Here is a 17,876-nt window from a genome sequence, read left to right as displayed (position 1 = left end):
TTTATCAGCCATCACTGTGCAACAGAGAGGCAAGTTAAGACAAGAATGGCAACTGTGGCTTTAAAGCAACAACAGCTGCAGACTCCCGACCACTTTTGCAAGTCTGAATTTTGTATTAATATTGGCATTTATTGTTACAGATGAAACAAAAAAATGAAAAGACGTCTATATTTCACATTCGTAATCAGAGACTTTGTGCAAGTAGAGTGTCACATTGGAATGATTACTGTAATTTTGCCAGTCAGACAGAGAAATGTGTATCTAAGGTCTGTTTGGAGACCAATGACTAGAAACTACTGAACATAGGCAGTTTTTTATGTTTGTTATCACTTAAAAATAAAAAGACAAAACATATTGTAACATCACAAAGATGCTGAATAATGTGGAGGGTCATAACTGTAATAACTTTATTATTTATTATGCCAGACAGTTAGCTGTCTTTGATTATGATCAGTTGTAGAAGTACTCAGATATTTTACTTAATAAAGACTTAATAAAAGTACTAATACCACAGTGTAAAAATACTCTGTTTCAAGTAAAAGTCCCACATTCAAAATCTTACTTCAGTAAAAGTACAAAAATATTAGCATTAAAATATACTAAAAGTATCAAAAGTAGATTAATTTCTCATAATAAATCAAGTTTTATTAGTTTGATTTTATTTTGTATTAATAATCCAAATTTGCAAACTAACTGGTAACTAAAGTTATCAAAGAAATGTCATGCAGTAAAAAGTACAATATTAGCTTCCAAAGTGTAGTGGAGTATAAGTATAAACTAGGGGAGACTGGGGACAACTGTAACTTTATTTGCATTTTCCCTCATAACTCATAGACTACTTGAAATACAGTACACTGATGTACGAAACATAGTGCACTAAAACATAATACAACTGCGATATTATCACTCAAGGGCAACTGGTTGGGGCAATTGTAACACAGTTGTAATTGTAATAATCCTGCTCCTGTTTCACATAAAGGGAGGGGAATCCTACTGAGCATGTGCAAAGTCCATGTCATCCCTCTAGCTTGTTCTGATTGGAGGATTTGAGTATGCTATAATAGAGAAGCTAAGACCCTCCCCTTCCGGTGTGCCCCATGGGACCTTACTTCAGAAAATGGCGAAAGAAAAATCATTTTTTGTTCCTGTTTGAATTGAGCCATGACTTACACATATGACATTTGTCAAGAAACTTGCAATACATGTCACCAACATCGCTGTCACTTGTTACGTTGTCTTACCTGAAGTGTTTTATCCAGCGACTCCAGGTGCTTTTATCAGCCAGGAAGTGAAAGAATGAGTGTGAGCTATTGCTCATGTGACTACGTCATGATATGAAAACACATAGTCATCATAGCTTCAGCGGCTAATGTTAGCTTTTGGAGGGAGAAGGTTATGACATTATTTACAGTGGGTGTGTAATCTTTCTAATTAGGTACATAGACAAACTAGACAGGGCACTGCTGCCATTTTTTCCTATGGCTCCTCACAATATTGCAGCAAAAAATTCCCCACTTGCACTAACATAATTTTTCCCCCATAGGCCACCATTATAAAATAAACGTCTATAAAACTGTTGACAGAACACCTCGCACTGCAGATAAGGTCAATTACGACTCTTTCTATTACGATTTTGATCCATGGAGTTTTTATGTTTGTAAAACCTTCCTTGAGCCGAAAAGCCATTTAAAAATCTGTAACATCATCACAGTGTAAAGTCTACAGGCTGAGTGGAAACTTGTGGCTGGGGGCAAGGGGGGGTAAACGAGCATATTTAGTGGGCCATACAGGTAGTAAACCCAGCAGCTAGAAAACTTTTTTTGGCTTAGGCACCAGGTAAACAACTCTCATTTGACTGAATGGGTGCCATCTTTATATTCATTATCTACTCCATTATAATATACTGTATGATCAGGTATCTTCAGTCTTATACTTCAACAGTACAACAAATGGCAAAATTCTTGACTTGTGATATTTCCTTTTAAATTGACAAACGTGTAATTAATGACACAATTCAAAGGGGATCAAATATTTTTTGGTCTCTCGCCATTATACAGTTCATATTTTTTTTTTATGAAGTAAGGTCCCATGGTGGTCCACCACAGGGCGGGGGACTTCGGCTCTCTATTGCCCCCTGTTACAATTGTCCCCGCTCTCCCCTTCTTTAAAATCGTACTTAAGCACAGTACTTGAGTAAATGTACTTAGTTACTTTCCACCACTAATTAACATTTTTTTTTAAGAAAATTAAATTCAAAATATAGAGAAGAAAATCTGACTTTTGGTAAGTTTTATTTTTAAATATTAATTAATTTAAATAATTAACTAAAAGTTTTCATCAACATTATTACAACTTGAAGCAACATTCATCCACAAACTCACCCCCCTCACACACCACAGCCACCCTAAACAACCCTGCACCCCACAGTTGTAGGGGGCCGTGGAGGAGTTTACTGACCGATGTGGGGGGGGGGGGAGAACTGGATGTAACCAGATCTCTGTAACCCTTTTTTCTACCCTCCTCGCCGGCTGGGGCGGGAGCGCCCATGAATACGAGCTCTTGTCAGAGCAGACAGCATGTTTGTCCGTGTGTCTGCGTGTTTGCGTCTCCACGTGTTTGTGTTTGTGAACATATGCACGTGAGAATATGTGTGCGTAAAGATCGAGCTTTGATTGATGCGACGGTCGACACCGGCGGGGTTACGGCAGCAACGAACCGAGAGGATTTCCGTCTGAAACTAGCGATACACAGGTGAGACAGACGACTTCATGCAACTCATTAACATTATATACGAGTACGTTTGCTTCAGTAAAGTAATTATGGAGGTTTGGCAGGTCTTGAGTTAAACGTATGGCTCAAAAAGCGACGTTCAAGTACTTACAAAGTGCAGTTACTAAAGTCACATTGTCCTCCGTGCGCACGAGGCGTCGCTAGCTTGCGTCAGCCGCGTGAGGTCTAACCATATGGCTGTACACACTACCCCCTCCCACCCCCTTCATTAAAAAAAATCGGTCTCAATCACGTATTTACAATCAATTTTCTCCTCTAAAAGTTGTTTAATAGGGCAAACAGTGTGCAGGGGGTGGATTCAGTAACAGAACAGACAGTCATTTATAAATTAACAGCTATAACAAACCAGAAAGGAAGGTTTTAATGTTTTTTTTAATCGCAATCTGATTTATATTGTGTCTTTAAAGGAATTTTATAATACTTTGATTATACTGGGTTTTAATTGTACTACTTTAAGAAGTTTTTGGTTACAGAAAAAGTAGACAAAAAGAAAAAGACAAATCAGAAACATTTGTTTACAGTGTTCCTATTTATATATTTATATTTCCTTGGTTTAAATAGCAGAATTAACAGACATGTTTTCCTACATCTGGAGAACATGATTTGTAAGCCAGGACATCTCTGCAGCACTACAGAATGCTGTTTTGCCACATTCTATCTTTACAAAAAAACAAACAAACAAACAAAAAAACAAAGCATAATTTAAGCAGACAGATTTAAAGTCTGACAGCTTTTGTCCAGTCTTTTTTCTTTGAATGAGAATTACAACATATTTACTCTGATGTTTACTCAGAAGAAACATTAGTTGTGGTGAAAAGTAAGTGTGAAGTCACAAAAGGGGATAAACAGTTTGTGTTGTCCTGCTTTCTGAAAAGACCCTAAAGCAAAAGGGCTGATAGAGAAAAATTGTACAAAGAGTTACGCAGTATTTTACTGCCATTGGGCTTGAAACATCCCACCCTAACAAAAAGCTGACTGATTACACCTGATTGTATCCAATTGCCCTAGCATGCTTTTGCATTGACCACCGACCAAGTCCAACCTTGTGCAAAGGTGGGCTGAGCAGCCACTGCTGGCTTTTCCCCCCCGACCATATTTAGTCACAGCACTGACAGTGTTTGTACATTAAACAGTAGCCTGGTGAGGATGCGTAGAGCCACTTTATTTAAAAGGCAAGCTGCTAAACAAAGAGGGATACAAGAAGGGAAATAAGATTGTATCAGAATCATATTTATTACCCTACTGGTGAGGCAGCAATTTTCATTCAGCTAACTTCTTTAACTGATGTCTAGGAGCAGGGTTATAACATATAAACTTCTCTGATGAGATGAGGAGCAGAGTGAGTCGCTTTTCTTCTACACAGGACAGACACTTAGCCATTCATGCTTGATGAGGACACATATTAGGCAGCGGTCTTCCCTCAGGCGATTTTGAGCATCAAACACTTAATTTCTTGCATTCTGGTGATTTTTATGCATCATTTTGTGAGATTTCAGTATTGATTAAAAGTGGAAATGTCTTTCTTTATGTAAAGAAATATAACGCAGTAAGACTCTTCGTCAAAATAAAAGCCCTCTGCTTCTTTGACGTCCTGTCCCCTTCGCCGCCTGAAATTTACGGCTGTGCTTGAAGGCTTTTTACTTGACAATTCTTCTATGGAAACATGACGGCTTAAGTTGCAAAATTGTTGCTTATTTGAGAATATCTCTTTGTCTAAAAAACACATTTGTTGTTTATGTAGGGAATAAAAACTTAGCAGTTGTCAGTGTTCAATAGATTCATAGATGCTTGACTTTATGCCACCTTATTTTGCACAAACATGTTTTTATTCCTCTGCACTGGCAATAGCTGGGGCTGGAGGCATTATGTTCTTGGGTTATCCATTCGTACATCCTGTTGTGAATGCAATACCTTGAGAACGCCTTAAAGCAATTTCTTCAAATTTGGCATAAATGACCACTTGGACTTGGATGAATTGATTAGACTGTGGTGATCAAAGATTAAGGTCATGGTGACCTCATAAAACTTGTTTTTGCCCATAACTCAATAATTAATAAGCTAATTATGACTAAATTCCATACACATATCTAATAAGATAAATTTCTTTTCTATTTTGGCAAAAAAAATTACACTTGTTCCTTTTATTAAAATTATTCAAAATTATTCACTACACATATTATACGAGTCAGGACAGAAATTAATGTTAACTGCAACTTGACTAACTGGTACAGACATACGACCATGAGGCAGTAATTCTAATTTCTCAAGTCAGTCAACCAGTCAAATTCTGCACATTTGAATTATTTTTGCAATTTATTTTTAACATTGTTCACCACTATGCCACTCACCAGAACTGTCTTTTTTTCTTTACAGGGCATGGCACTTTGTCGAATCAAGGGGCCACGTTTCTTGGGGCCCAATGTGTACCCCGAGGCCCCTGATGGAGGCTGGGGATGGGCGGTGGCTGGGGCCTTCTTCTTGGTGGAGGTTTTCACCTACGGCACCATCAAGAGCTTCGGCATTTTCCTCCAGGACCTAATGGAGGAGTTTGGGGAGACCAACAGTCGGGTCTCCTGGATTGTTTCCATCTGCGTGTTTGTCATGACCTTCAATGGTGAGGACAGCTGATGAGGTTAAGTGATGATGAAGTTATGGGTGTTTCTTAGTCTAATCTAAACAACAGTTTGTTCTCCATGGGTCCTCAGGTCCTCTCTCCTCCGTGATGACGAACCGCTTCGGGTTCCAACTCGTTGTTATGACTGGAGGATTTCTTATTTCCGCTGGCACCATTGCCACCAGCTTTACCAGCTCCATCAATCAAATGTACATCACCTATGGATTAGTTGCAGGTACTGAATTGCTTTCTTCTTCCTTTGTCTTCCTCTCTGAACATCACATAATGCTATAATACTTTTAATTTATTTTTTTAACTGCTTGTCCCACCACTTTTTGCTCTGTGCTCCCATAACTGTTGACCAGACTCAGTACCCAGTGGAACCTCCGTTAGTGTTCTTGTTTCCTGTTTCCTGTACTTAGATATGCCATATGCTAAGATAATCTTATTGTAAACAAAAGCAGATGTTGAAGATAGTTAAAACATGTTCCTGGAGGACCTGTAAAAGCAACATAGTCAAGTTGGCTAATGTTAGCAAAATGCTTGCTACCTAGCTAACTAATGATTAATATAGATTACCTAGCTGGTTAACTAGCTACCTAAAGATTGATATTGATTAGCTACCAGGTTAAGTAGCTTTTGCTAACATTAGCTATCACTTGTAGCTAGGTAGCTAAGGTATGACTATATGTTGTTTTTGCAAGCCTCCTAGCAACATGTTTTTCTGCAAAATGTGGTTTTCTTTTCAACACAGACAAACCTGGCATATAGCCTATCTAAGTACAGGAAGTGTTATTTTTTTCCCCACTATGACACTGGCATGACTCACCCTACTCTGCCTCTGATTGGCTTACTTCTTACCTAAACCCTACCCAGTCTCACTCCTTCTGCCCAAACCTAACCAACCCAAATTAATTAAACCAACAAAGGCAATGAGTATGAGCCAGTCAGAGACATGGTAGGGTGTCATGGCTCTGCCATCATGGGAAACAACTGCCATACAGGAACAAGTAAGAAGAAAGTTGACTGAGGTTCTAGGAGGAAGGAGGACTTAGGAAGGGTCAGGCAGAGTTAAAAATGTGCATCTTTTCCACCATGCAGGTCTTGGCTACTGTCTGACCTTCCTGCCAACTGTTACCATCCTTTCCCAGTACTTCAGCCATCGACGGTCTCTGGTCACAGCTGTTGCTTCCACTGGAGAGTCCCTGTCCATGTTTGCCCTGGCACCAGGTGAATGCAAGAGCTTCCACTGATGTTTAATGCATGCACTGGAACAGAGTGTAGGGGGTTAAGGGAACCTGTGTGATGGATGCTAACAGGACTGCCTGTCAAATAACTCAAATGAGCCACTGTAACCCTTACGCATTCCTTCTTGTGAGAAAGGTTCCAGTCCGTCCAGACAGAAAGATTAAAAGAATCAAGATGTCTCAGCTGCTTGAGATGTGCTTGTTTTGGGTAACTGGTTCTTACATGATCTTGTTATTTAGATTAGATAGCACAGAAGAGCCATTTGCTGTGACCTGGTTTTCTTGGGTATTTAACTACGCTGTGGAATGACTGCTTGGCAAACACAAACTTATGTAAGCAATGTTGCGTAGAGCTGCACGGATTACATAATCAATTCATAAGTCAATCAACAGAAAATTGGTTGTAATAATTTTGCTAATCAATTAATTGTTTCAGTGATTTCTCAAGCACAACTATCAAATATTTGCTGGTTGAAATGTATTAATTGTAATGATTTACAGGTAATACATAGGGTTGTAAATGAATGTCTTTGTGTTTTGGATGAGTTGGTCGGAAGAAGTAATTTGAAGACATCACTCTGGAATCATGGAGCATTTTTCTTTTTTTTAAAAAAACATTTTATAGACGTTTATAGACACTTACTTGATTAATTGTGAAAATACTTGACAGATTAATCAATTGTTAGTTGCAGCCCTAGGGTAAAGTATTTAATTTTGGTCAGGATTACATTACTTTTTATGACAACAGAGATTAATGAAGGTGTTATTCATCACTCTTTACCTTAAAGTACCTTGAGTTTGCAACTCTTAAAGGCAGTGTGACTTTATATATTGTATACAACAGAACCTATGTAGGTTGTATGAATATTACGTGTTTACATGTGTTTGTATGCTTGTGTGTATATGATATGTGTGTGTCAACGATCATTTGTTCATGAATTCGTTCAATCATGATTTAATCTTTAACATTTAGGGGTTAATTATTTGATTAATTAAGTGGACTCTGGGATGATTACCCCATCCAAATAAACCAAACTAAACTCGTGTAGTGACAGGAAAACTCGAGCAAAGATTGCTAAATAAAATGCCATAAAAAGTCATAATAAATAATGAAAAACTTCAGTAAAAGCTTCAGAGACTGTCCTGAAGGATCATTCTATAACTATGAAAAACACATCAGTAGCCACACGGCTGCACTTGGTCACATGTTTCTTCATATGGACACATAGAAAGAGTTTATTTCGAATCAGTCCCACAGACACCACCCTGCTGCCATAAATACTCACTAGAGTGTTCCTGAAAAAAGTCTCCAACAAATACACTATTTACTCTTATTTTTAAAATCAAACTATACATTTATGGCCTGTTTCAGACACAATGGGAACCAGTGGGCTAAGGGCCACAGACAGTTGAGAGACTGTGTTGCTTCACGTCTTTTTATTGGACTTGCTGACAACAGCAGAACTATAGAACATTATGATCCTTATCCTATAAGGCTTTATGTGCCACTGATAGTCCTCTGATTCTTTTATGTCCATTCCTATAGCAGTTTATTTTCAACTCAGATCTCGAACACCTCATTCTTAAAGGGTAACTTCAGTATTTTTTGACCTGAACCGTTTTTCCCATGTTTTTTTTTGTCCAAGTGACTAATGGGAGAACTTTTTTTGAAAATGCATGAGAGTGCTGCAGTTGGCAGATCCCGCTGTGCAGCTGTGCTCAGTCAAAGCACTTGTTGCCACTGACCGGCTCACATTGTTATTTTAAGTGTGATAATATTATGGAATGGATTGCAACAGAGAGTAAGATAGATTTCTTTTACCAGAAACACTCATCCAAAACATCTTTGGCTTGTCTTTACACTGTATAAACATTCACCAACTCTGATTTGGTAGAAATGATGTTGTGAGACTAATGATCTAAGCATGTCAGTGGCAAAAGCAAGCACTCATGGACCAATTTAAAAAACATGTTGACCCAATTAGTCACTTAGACACAAAAAACATGGGGAAAAAATATGCAGTTAATTAGATAAACACTCACTATATACCTCCTTTTTCCTCTCAGCCTTTTCTAAACTGAGGGACCACATCGGCTGGCGTCACACCATGGCAGTGATTGGAGCTTTGCAGAGCACCATCATCATCTGTGGTGCTCTCCTCCGGCCAATCATCATCAAACCCAGAGGGACCTATGAGGCAGAGACTGACACATCGTCCCCAAAGGAACTGGAGGCCCTCAATGCACGAGAGGGCACCAGTTCAGAGGACTCTGCGACGGACAATACCTCACCTGCACAAAATACCTCCAACAGTCTGGACAATGAGCTAACTGGAGGCTCTGTGAGCACCGGAGACTCTGGTGTCCAGTCTCTGAACAGCAGCCCAGAGGAGAAGAATTTACTGGACAAAGAAGTAAGGTCAAAGACAGAACAAAAATCTGTGGAAAACAGTGCAGTGGAGATTATAGAAGCTGAAGGAGAGGAGAAAAATAACAAAGGTGCAGAGAAACAAGTGACGAAAGATGAGGAAAAGCCAAAGAGTACAAAACTTTTAGACTTCTCCATCCTCAGAGAGTGCAGCTTCATTCTCTACTCTCTGTTCGGACTGTTTGCCACGCTCGGCTTCTTTGCCCCTCAACTCTACATCATTGAGCTGAGCGTGAGTCGAGGCGTGGAGCGGGACCGCGCCACATACATGCTCTCCACCATGGCCGTGGCTGAAATCTGTGGCCGATTCTCCATCGGTTGGGTCCTGACACGGAAGCAGCTCATGACGAAGAAGCTGCTGGTGCTTCTGGCTTGTGTCATTACAATGACTGTGGATCTGGTGGGATTTACTTTGGTTACAGAGTTCTATGGCCTGGCTGTGTGCTGCGCTGTGTATGGGTTCTTCATGGGAACCCTAGCGTGCACCCACATCCCTATGCTGGCAGAGGATGATGTGGTGGGCATAGACAGGATGTCTTCAGCTGCTGGTGTCTATGTGTTCATACACAGCTTTGCTGGGCTGGCTGGACCCCCACTTGGAGGTAAGACTTACCTTGTAGTGTAGTGTAGTATCACTTTACTACAGCTTATATCTTCTTAAAGGGATAGTTCAGATTTTTTTGTGTGTGGTTGTATGAAGCACTTATCCATAGTCAGTGTATTACCTACAGTACAGGGTGGTCAGCGTGCCCCCAGTTATGAGAAGCAGTGTAGGAGGCTATGCATTCAACTGGTCTAGACAGGGTCAGTGGTAGCAGTAGATCAGCAACTCCTGTGTGGTAAAACTACAATTTTAACAATTGTTTTCCATCAGAAACCGCTGACAGTATGATAAAGCAGTGAAAATCTTCTAAATAAACCATACACTTCAACTGATATTGATTTTCTTAAGCGGATAAAAATGTTTTGTTGCTGACCGTGTCCACAGCAGTTCATTACTTAGCTTCCTACATTTGTACTCGTGCTGCTTCTTCAATCTAGGGGGAAAACCCACCACAATGTACTGCAAGTAACACACTGACTGTGGCTAAGTACCTCATAAAACCCCACTTCAAATAATCAGAACTGTCCCTTAATTTATGAAGTAGAACAATATATGATTTCTAAATAATGTTCCACAAATTAAAGCGGAAAGATTAACCTTAAGAGAAGGCAGGAAATGAATTAAAGCACAGTTACAGGAAATGCATAAATGATGTTTTGAGGTCTAGTTTGAATATAAGGCGATCAGACCCATGTAAGATAGACAGTAGTTTACATCTGATGTGTATAGATGGTGTAAAATCTAATTCTGTACATAGGACAGCATCTCACATTGAAATCATATTCAGTGATGTCTCTTTTAAAGGTCTAACAAACATTTTAGTACTGCACTTCTATAAAGTTGAGGGACTTGCATGAAACTAATTCACAAAAATAATGTTTAAAATTGGTTCAGCAGGTGACGAGATATCCCGAGCTTTCTTCACAAGTGTCTGTCAAGCTCCAAAAACACTTTGCTTCTGTCTAGTAAATGCCTTGTAAACTCAGTTTCTTATGTAGGGTTTATGTAAAAATGTGTAGTCTCCAAACCCAAGCTGAGACAGCCCTGATGACATCACTATAACATCATCACTGTTATTTTTTCAGTCCCCTGTAGAGCCACAGAAGATAAATTACAACTGAGTCATATTACTCATAACATGTAAAGTGAAACCAATGTCTAAAATTGTTGGAGTTCCCCTTTAAAGCTGGAGTGAGCAGTTAGTTTTGGGCATCATTAAGCTTTAGTTCCATAACAACTTTTAGGCAAAATGTAATTCAAGTGGTCTGAGAGAAAACTAGACTTCTGCTCCTCCTCTCTAGAAAATTTTGTGTGTAATGGAAGACTTGGCCAATCACAGGTCAGTAAGATAGCTGATTGCTGAGTATCATTCTGAAAATGTCAGTATTTGACGATCTGAGAATGAAACTAAACAATTAACCATCTTTGAACCACTAATCTAAAGCACTGGTAGCTTGACAACCTGGAAATGAGACTCAACAATCAACTGTCTTCTTACTATATTAATGCTTCCTTTTCATCCTTCTCTATCGGTAGGCGTGCTGGTGGATGTGACTCAGAACTACGGATCAGCCTTCTACTCCTGTGCAGTCGGCATGGGACTCAGTGCCCTGTTCCTGGGTTTGGTCAGACCTGCTAAGAGAGGATTACTCTGCCGGAGGAGGAACTCAAAACGCCCTGAAGATATACATGAAAGGACAGGCGATGCCACGGAACAGAGTGCAGCGCATATACCAGACCAAAGAACTGACAGTCCTCGGGACTGCTCTGAAGCAGAGGACATCTTGGTCAAAGACCAGGTAGACGCCACCAGAGATGGTGAAGAAGTTATACGCTTTGCTTAAAATGATAAGGGTAATAAAAGGGTCAAGCCATATCAAACTGCTGACAAGTGCTGAAGTGACATCTAATTAATACTGAAGGAGTCTCTGTCTGTCTGTCCTTCTGTTTTCTCAACAACTGTTCATTTGATTGACTTGATTGACACTTGGTAGGTGTATTGCTGAGGACCAACGAAGTGCAGTGTTGATTAAGGAGTAGATTGGATGTGCAGCTGTGGAGGAAGCTTAGAAACATCGCCCTGCAGAGCCGGAGAGCCACTGCAGTTGAGACAGCAGTTTCAGAGCCACAGTTTAGACATACGCATGAGTATGAGTATGTCAACGAGTTTAAGCAACAGTCATATAGAGAGAAGGTCTCAACAGCGCTGGTGATATCCAATAAGGTGTCAGTTAAGTTGAGTTTTAATGTTTACATTTTTATAAGCCTACACAGTGGTTAACTAAATGTTATTAAGGTGACGTTGGCTAGCTACCTTCACTGATAACGCCCTGGGGACCAGCTATAACTTGGGGTAGCTGGCTCGCGTCAGCATAAATTCATAGTCAAAAGTAATGAATGGATCCTACTGAAAAACTTCTTAGTAACATTTCAATGATGGCTTTTCTTTCAGCATCTCCTGCAAATGCTGATAATGTCAATGAAATCGGTTTAATTAATTGTTTCAACATTTTTAATACATAAAATGATTATTCTTTATTTTCATGTGTGCAGTGTCTTTGGCCTACATTCAGTCAATTAAATGTTTAACAGTGTTAAACAAAGAAGTAGAAATAACAACATGGATGTCCAGTCAGTGTTGGTAGTAAATGTAGTCAACTGAAGCAATGAATCCCTCAGTTGGTGCTATATTGACTAAGAAAAGCTGTTAGTTTGTTGGTCAAAAAAGTGTTTGGTATAGACATAATTACATATATGACTGGCCACATTGTTTTTTGGATTGTATCTCAACATTGCCATCATTTTGGTCTGGACTAGACTGACCTGTGAACAAACACAGGTAAAGGATGAGCTGTGCAGGATGAGCTAAGCACTAAAACATTCACATTCCTTGACTGATTTCAATTTGTCATTATACATTCAAGGGTTCCACAAAAGAGGCAGCTCCTCCATTTACAAATATCCAATCACAGCAACAGGCTGGAGAGGTCAATGTAGCATCTGCCTATGATATATCAGTGGTGTTACGTGACAACAATATTCATCGAGCACGACCTCCAGAGATGGAGACTAGACACTACAAGCTGAAACAGCCTGTAAAATCTCTAGTTTTTAACTACTACAGCTACAGATTTTGCAGCACGAGAGCATGAAAAGTGGCTAATTTTCAGCACCTCAATAAACTGTCTACAACTGGTGATGTATTGTAATATTACTGTGTTGTTAATAAAGGAAAAGAAAAACTGGTGGCGCATGTGTACATCTAAAACTGTGGGTCTGGAAGTGCTGCAACTAGAGCCAGCTCTGCAGGTTGATTGAAAGCTCTTAGCAACAATCGTCCCATTCCAAACACGCCAGTTTTGAACGGGCACTGCACTAGTGATTACAATAAAGACCAATATTTAGTGTTAATGATCTGCACTTGTAGATCTGCGCTCCGTGAAGGAACTTTTAGATCACAATATATATGATGCAATTGTGCCTTACATAACTTACACACCAAACTGTGTTTTTCTAGAGGCATTGCTGTTAACATTAAATATTGTACTATTAAATTAGCTTTAAGTGAGTAAACTTTTGATATATTGTGGTCTTTGTGAGATATGGAAGTATGGATGTGTTTAAAATGGAACATGAGTGATCCAGTTTTAGATATTCCAGAAACAAGCAACACTGATACTTGATGAACTAATTACCAGCTGGTGATCAATACCATAACGATAACCAGAAAAACTGTGATACAAATGTAGCTGCAGTAACAATACATTGCACAGATTCTGTAACACGTGTTATAGAAAATGTATAAAACTCAGGAGATAATGCATGTGATTAAAAGTGTTTGTTTTTTGTTTTTTTTTAATCAAACTCAGATGTCAGACTCAAAGAATTTTTTGTAATGAAAATGTGTTCAATCGCAATAAAGCAACAGTGTGATTTGAACCTCTCAATCAGATGTCATGTTTTTAATATAATATTGTACCCTTCCACATTAAAAAATATTTTATGTACATATTTAATCTTTCATTTAGATTAAAAAATATATGTTAAGCTGAACTTGTTTTGTTCTGCCTGGAAATACAGGTGCCCTAAGGAAGTGTCTCAACTGATCATATACACAAACATTTTTAAATCCATATAACTTAATATATACCTGACAGTCTTCTAGATATTCCCCAATATATATGAAAACAATGAATTTTTTTGCACATTGCAGTGTTAATTTAGCATGATATACATGCAAGGTCTGAGCTGTTGCTTTTATTTTCTGAACTTACACAGATTTATGGGCAAGTACTATAGTTCATCTTTTTTACCCAGTATGTCCAGACACCTGCGGAGCCACAGTCTGGATGTGTCAAAGGACTCGGTGGGTTTGGGAACGGAGTAACAGGCAGAGGCCTCCTCTGGTCTGGATGTCTGAGTCTGGTCCTCCTCTGTCCAGTGCAGCAAGGCCTTTTGAACACAGATCGATATTCACTTAAAGAAAATACAAACAACAAAAACACAAATGCATCTGATTGTGTCTGTACATACGGTAAACAGATTTTTTGGTAAGCTTTGATCAAAACTGGAGGTTGGGCTGGGTGGGAGTCTTAAAACTCCAAATCTTAAGACTTTGCTCCTTAAAATGAGCTGTAATCTCCCTTTCATTTTGTGTAGATGATTATTACATCTTGTGATCCAGAAAAAGCAAAAGCCTGTTGCAACAGATTACTTCAGTGCAATGACATTTATCACAATATTAAAAAAACAGAAAAATTACAACTTGACAAAAATGTCGTACATCAAATAACAAATCTGATGCGTGAAGCATTTTTTGTTCTCATAAAACTAATTTTTCCTTTTAACTTTAAGTATTTCTGCTTTCCTTCTTTAATGCAACAAAATAAAAGTAACCAGCCATGACATGAGCATGTGCAAAAAATTGGCATGAAATATGAAATAATTAACCGTGTACTATCATGACAGATATCATCATAATTTGGTACAATATTGAGACATTTTTTATTGTGATATTCAATATATTGTTAAATCAAGGCTTGCAAGTTTTAAGCATTTTCCTTAATCAAACTGGAAATGTTATTAACTGATTGATCATTTAAAATGAATGAGATACAAATCACATTTTTTTTTTTTTGTTTTTTTTTTGTTAATTTATTTAAATGTTCAGTTACAGTTTCTTTATTAATCAAATGCCTCCGCCAGACAAAACAAATTGTCAAATGTAGCTGACTTACTGTCATTTCTAGACAATCGATGAATACATTTTTAATCAGTTAAATTCTGAATGCCAATTAACTGATTAATGATTAATCTTACACACCTCTAGTTATATTCCTAATATTCTGTGTGAAATATCTTTCAATCAGAGATTGTCCTTGTTCTCTTTGATTTTTTTTTACTTACCTTGTATCTTTCTGCCATTTTGAAGCCGATTGCGACCTGGAGCTTGCGTAGGCAGATGGGACAGCAGTCCAGAGGCCTGCGATCAGACTCCTCCAGGTGGTTGGAGCCCTGCATGACACAGTTCAACCACTGGCAATGCTTTATCCCAAACATATGGCCAATCTCGTGAGTCATTGTCTGGAAAGAAATATTTAACGTTAGTGTTTACAGAAAGGAAAACAGCAGTATTGAGTGGTTTTTTTTTTTATCAGTAGCATTGATGAAAGTAAAGAACCTTTACTCAGAAGGTTCATAGTACCAACACTGAGTGAGTGATGGAGCATGTTTGTTAGTAACCTTGCAGGATCGAAGCAGCAGAGTGCTGGTGATAGGAGGAGTGTAGTATCCATCAAACACAGAGTAGTCCCCCTGCTTCGGCTTAAGTGATTTCTTCAGTCTCCCAGCATAACTTCTGCTGTAGAAGTTGTCATCATATCTGGCAAAACTGAAAACACCCATTCCTGCAAGCACAGTGGAAAAAGAACAATTATGGTTGTACATAATAATAAAAAAAAAATCTCTCCTGGATTGTATGTCAATCACTTTGGCTCCATCTAGTGGCAGATCAACCACAGTACTAATGGTGATTAATGAAGCAATGTTTGCTGATTATCTCTTTTTCACAGTGGAGTATTACTATTGAGTGTGGTAGCTTCTATTGTTTACGAAACAGTTCAGATTATTTTAAGTGGGGTTGTATGAAGTAATTATCAATATCTAAGTACTACCTTCAAGAAATTGCTATTACTGTATATAAGCCAAATGTCACGTTCTAGCTCAACCAAACTCCACTGATAAAATCAGTAATTTTACCTTGCAGCACACAGGAGTTGCTGGTCAGCTGCTGCCTTGATCTGTTAGTTTGCTGGCTGGTTTGGAGAGAGCTGTATTTGGCGTATTTAACAGCTGTTTTGCATTAGAGCAGCTTACTACACCAGTACTCCTGCTGTGCCTCCAAACTTTGAATGTTTCAACCGTCATCTGCTGTAGGTAATACACTGACTATGGCTAAGTATATCATATAACCCCACTTCAAATAATCTGCACCCTCCTTTTAAAGCTTTGTGGTAAAGTCTCACCCATGCTGAGAGAAGCCTGTCCAAAGACAAAGTTCCAGGAGTCTTTGGGGTAGAGGTCGATCATTGTGATTCCAACAATACAAAAAGCATCTTTTGGTGTCCTGTTCTGCAGGAAACGTAGCAGGTCACCTAAATTTCAAGAGCAAACAATAATAACAGCAATATCATGCACAGTCCAGTTAAAGATTGTATTTTACCCAACCGACAGAAAGCGAAGACATTCCCAAACAGAATTTAAGATTATTTAATACTTTTTAAGGCCTTTAAATAGTAAACGTTGTTATACAAATGTAAATAGTGAATGCCTTAAAGGAGAAATCTATATTATATTTACTATAACAAATCCTAAAATGACCATGGTATGTCATCAGAGATTAAGGAGTCATGTTAAGTTGAAATACATGTTCCTATGATAACAGTGCAACAGCTGGTGGGGGCAGGAAAAAACAACCTGCTTCAACCAAAGACAGTATATTAAATAGGATTTCAACCTATTTAATATGTCGTCTATGGCTCCAACTCGCCATTAGGGCAGCAGTACTCATTTTTGGACATACTACTCCTTTAAGTAACAGTAATTAAGCTCCCTAACTTACCAGTGAGGATCTGCAGGTTGTGTGAGTTACTGTTAACCCTGAAAGTGCATCCTGTTTCAGCTACAGTAACCGGCGGCAGTAACTTGACTGAAAGTCCGTAGAAGAAGGCCTGGCAGTATTCTCTGAGCCACTCCACATATTTGTCTGTCCGGACTCCCGCCTCCCCAAAGGAACCTACAAGAAACAAAGTGTGGAATTAAGGCCAGACAACTAGGTAACATACTTAACTTGGAGTGCAAAAAACTGCTGTATAACATACAGTTCATGCCTCATCCATGTAGTTTGAATGTGCTATCATGCATGTGTTTCATTTTTATTTATTCAGTGACATTATGGTTATTTTAAGTGCTCATGGGTAATGTGTTATTGTACTGGCACGAGAAGTAGCAAAATGTACACACCCTTTTCTATAAAAAAATGGCCATCTTGTCAAGATTAATGCTGTGAACATTTTCACAAATGCACTGAGGATTAGTCTCTAACGGCCCTGGACACATTGAATGTATTCACCTATGGTTTGAATATAAATGGTATTGTGGCTCGCATCAGGGGTCTTGCGGTAAGGGTCTCTGTAGAAGCTCTGGAAGTCTTGAGGTGCCTCTGGGTGAGCAGGGATCCAGTCTGATTCAGAGTGCACTGTGATGGGTTGGAAAAGGGAACCTGGCTGCCCTGGGTGGAATCCTTCCTCCAGAAGACACCTTTCTTCTTTTGTGTACTTGCTATAAAGTTTGGCCAAATCCTGGTGATTGGAGACCAAAGCTGTTCGCAGCGTCTGCACAGAGTGCTGAATGATCTTCATCTACATGGGAGATATACAGGTACACATGAAGTGAAGGTGAAATTTGCAATGTGGCTTTGCAATAATGTATAGATCATTTTTTTTTATCAAGTTTTTGTTTTAAGGTTGTTCCAATACCAAGATCAAAAATGCCTCAAATACAGCCTAAAATACTGGACTGGACATTGGCGAGTACAAGAGTCTATGCAGTGATCCAATATTGCTTTATTTATAGCCCTTTAACAGGATCCTACTATTCCCAGCATTGTCCCATGCACCAAATTTTTCTTACCTG

General features: G+C 38.8%; 2 protein-coding genes across 2 annotated transcripts; one reads left to right on the top strand and one right to left on the bottom strand.

The window, feature by feature from the left end:
- The first annotated feature begins 2,510 nt into the window (after positions 1-2,510).
- On the top strand, positions 2,511-11,550 carry LOC146311798 (monocarboxylate transporter 7-like). The gene is made up of 6 exons (XM_084741048.1): positions 2,511-2,751; positions 5,164-5,404; positions 5,496-5,639; positions 6,506-6,634; positions 8,719-9,681; positions 11,220-11,550. The coding sequence occupies exons 2-6, from the start codon at positions 5,167-5,169 to the stop codon at positions 11,525-11,527; spliced, it is 1,782 nt and encodes a 593-aa protein (XP_084597174.1). The 5' UTR covers positions 2,511-2,751; positions 5,164-5,166; the 3' UTR covers positions 11,528-11,550.
- A 1,982-nt stretch (positions 11,551-13,532) lies between these two features.
- On the bottom strand, positions 13,533-17,635 carry LOC146311797 (archaemetzincin-2). Its single transcript, XM_084741047.1, has 6 exons — positions 17,314-17,635; positions 16,804-16,977; positions 16,208-16,336; positions 15,426-15,589; positions 15,090-15,266; positions 13,533-14,135 (listed from the first exon to the last, which is right to left on the bottom strand). The coding sequence occupies exons 1-6, from the start codon at positions 17,600-17,602 to the stop codon at positions 13,977-13,979; spliced, it is 1,092 nt and encodes a 363-aa protein (XP_084597173.1). The 5' UTR covers positions 17,603-17,635; the 3' UTR covers positions 13,533-13,976.
- Between the last annotated feature and the right edge of the window lie 241 nt (positions 17,636-17,876).

The sequence above is a fragment of the Lutjanus erythropterus genome, chromosome 17 (assembly GCF_056507025.1).
Source record: "Lutjanus erythropterus isolate fLutEry1 chromosome 17, fLutEry1.hap2, whole genome shotgun sequence".
NCBI lineage: Eukaryota > Metazoa > Chordata > Actinopteri > Lutjaniformes > Lutjanidae > Lutjanus > Lutjanus erythropterus.
Note: the sequence above shows the minus strand (reverse complement) of the source record. Positions and strands in the feature narration are given on the sequence as shown.

Excerpts from the sequence above, each read along its gene's own strand:
- LOC146311797 (XM_084741047.1), bottom strand. The coding sequence starts at position 17,602 with ATGAAGATCATTCAGCACTCTGTGCAGACGCTGCGAACAGCTTTGGTC. Across the intron at positions 15,590-16,207 it reads ACAGGCTTCTCTCAGCATGG|GAATGGGTGTTTTCAGTTTT; the intron begins GTGAGACTTTAC and ends CTGTGCTTGCAG. Across the intron at positions 15,267-15,425 it reads TGCTGCTTCGATCCTGCAAG|ACAATGACTCACGAGATTGG; the intron begins GTTACTAACAAA and ends ATTTCTTTCCAG.
- LOC146311798 (XM_084741048.1), top strand. The coding sequence starts at position 5,167 with ATGGCACTTTGTCGAATCAAGGGGCCACGTTTCTTGGGGCCCAATGTG. Across the intron at positions 5,640-6,505 it reads CACCTATGGATTAGTTGCAG|GTCTTGGCTACTGTCTGACC; the intron begins GTACTGAATTGC and ends TCCACCATGCAG. Across the intron at positions 9,682-11,219 it reads GGCTGGACCCCCACTTGGAG|GCGTGCTGGTGGATGTGACT; the intron begins GTAAGACTTACC and ends CTCTATCGGTAG.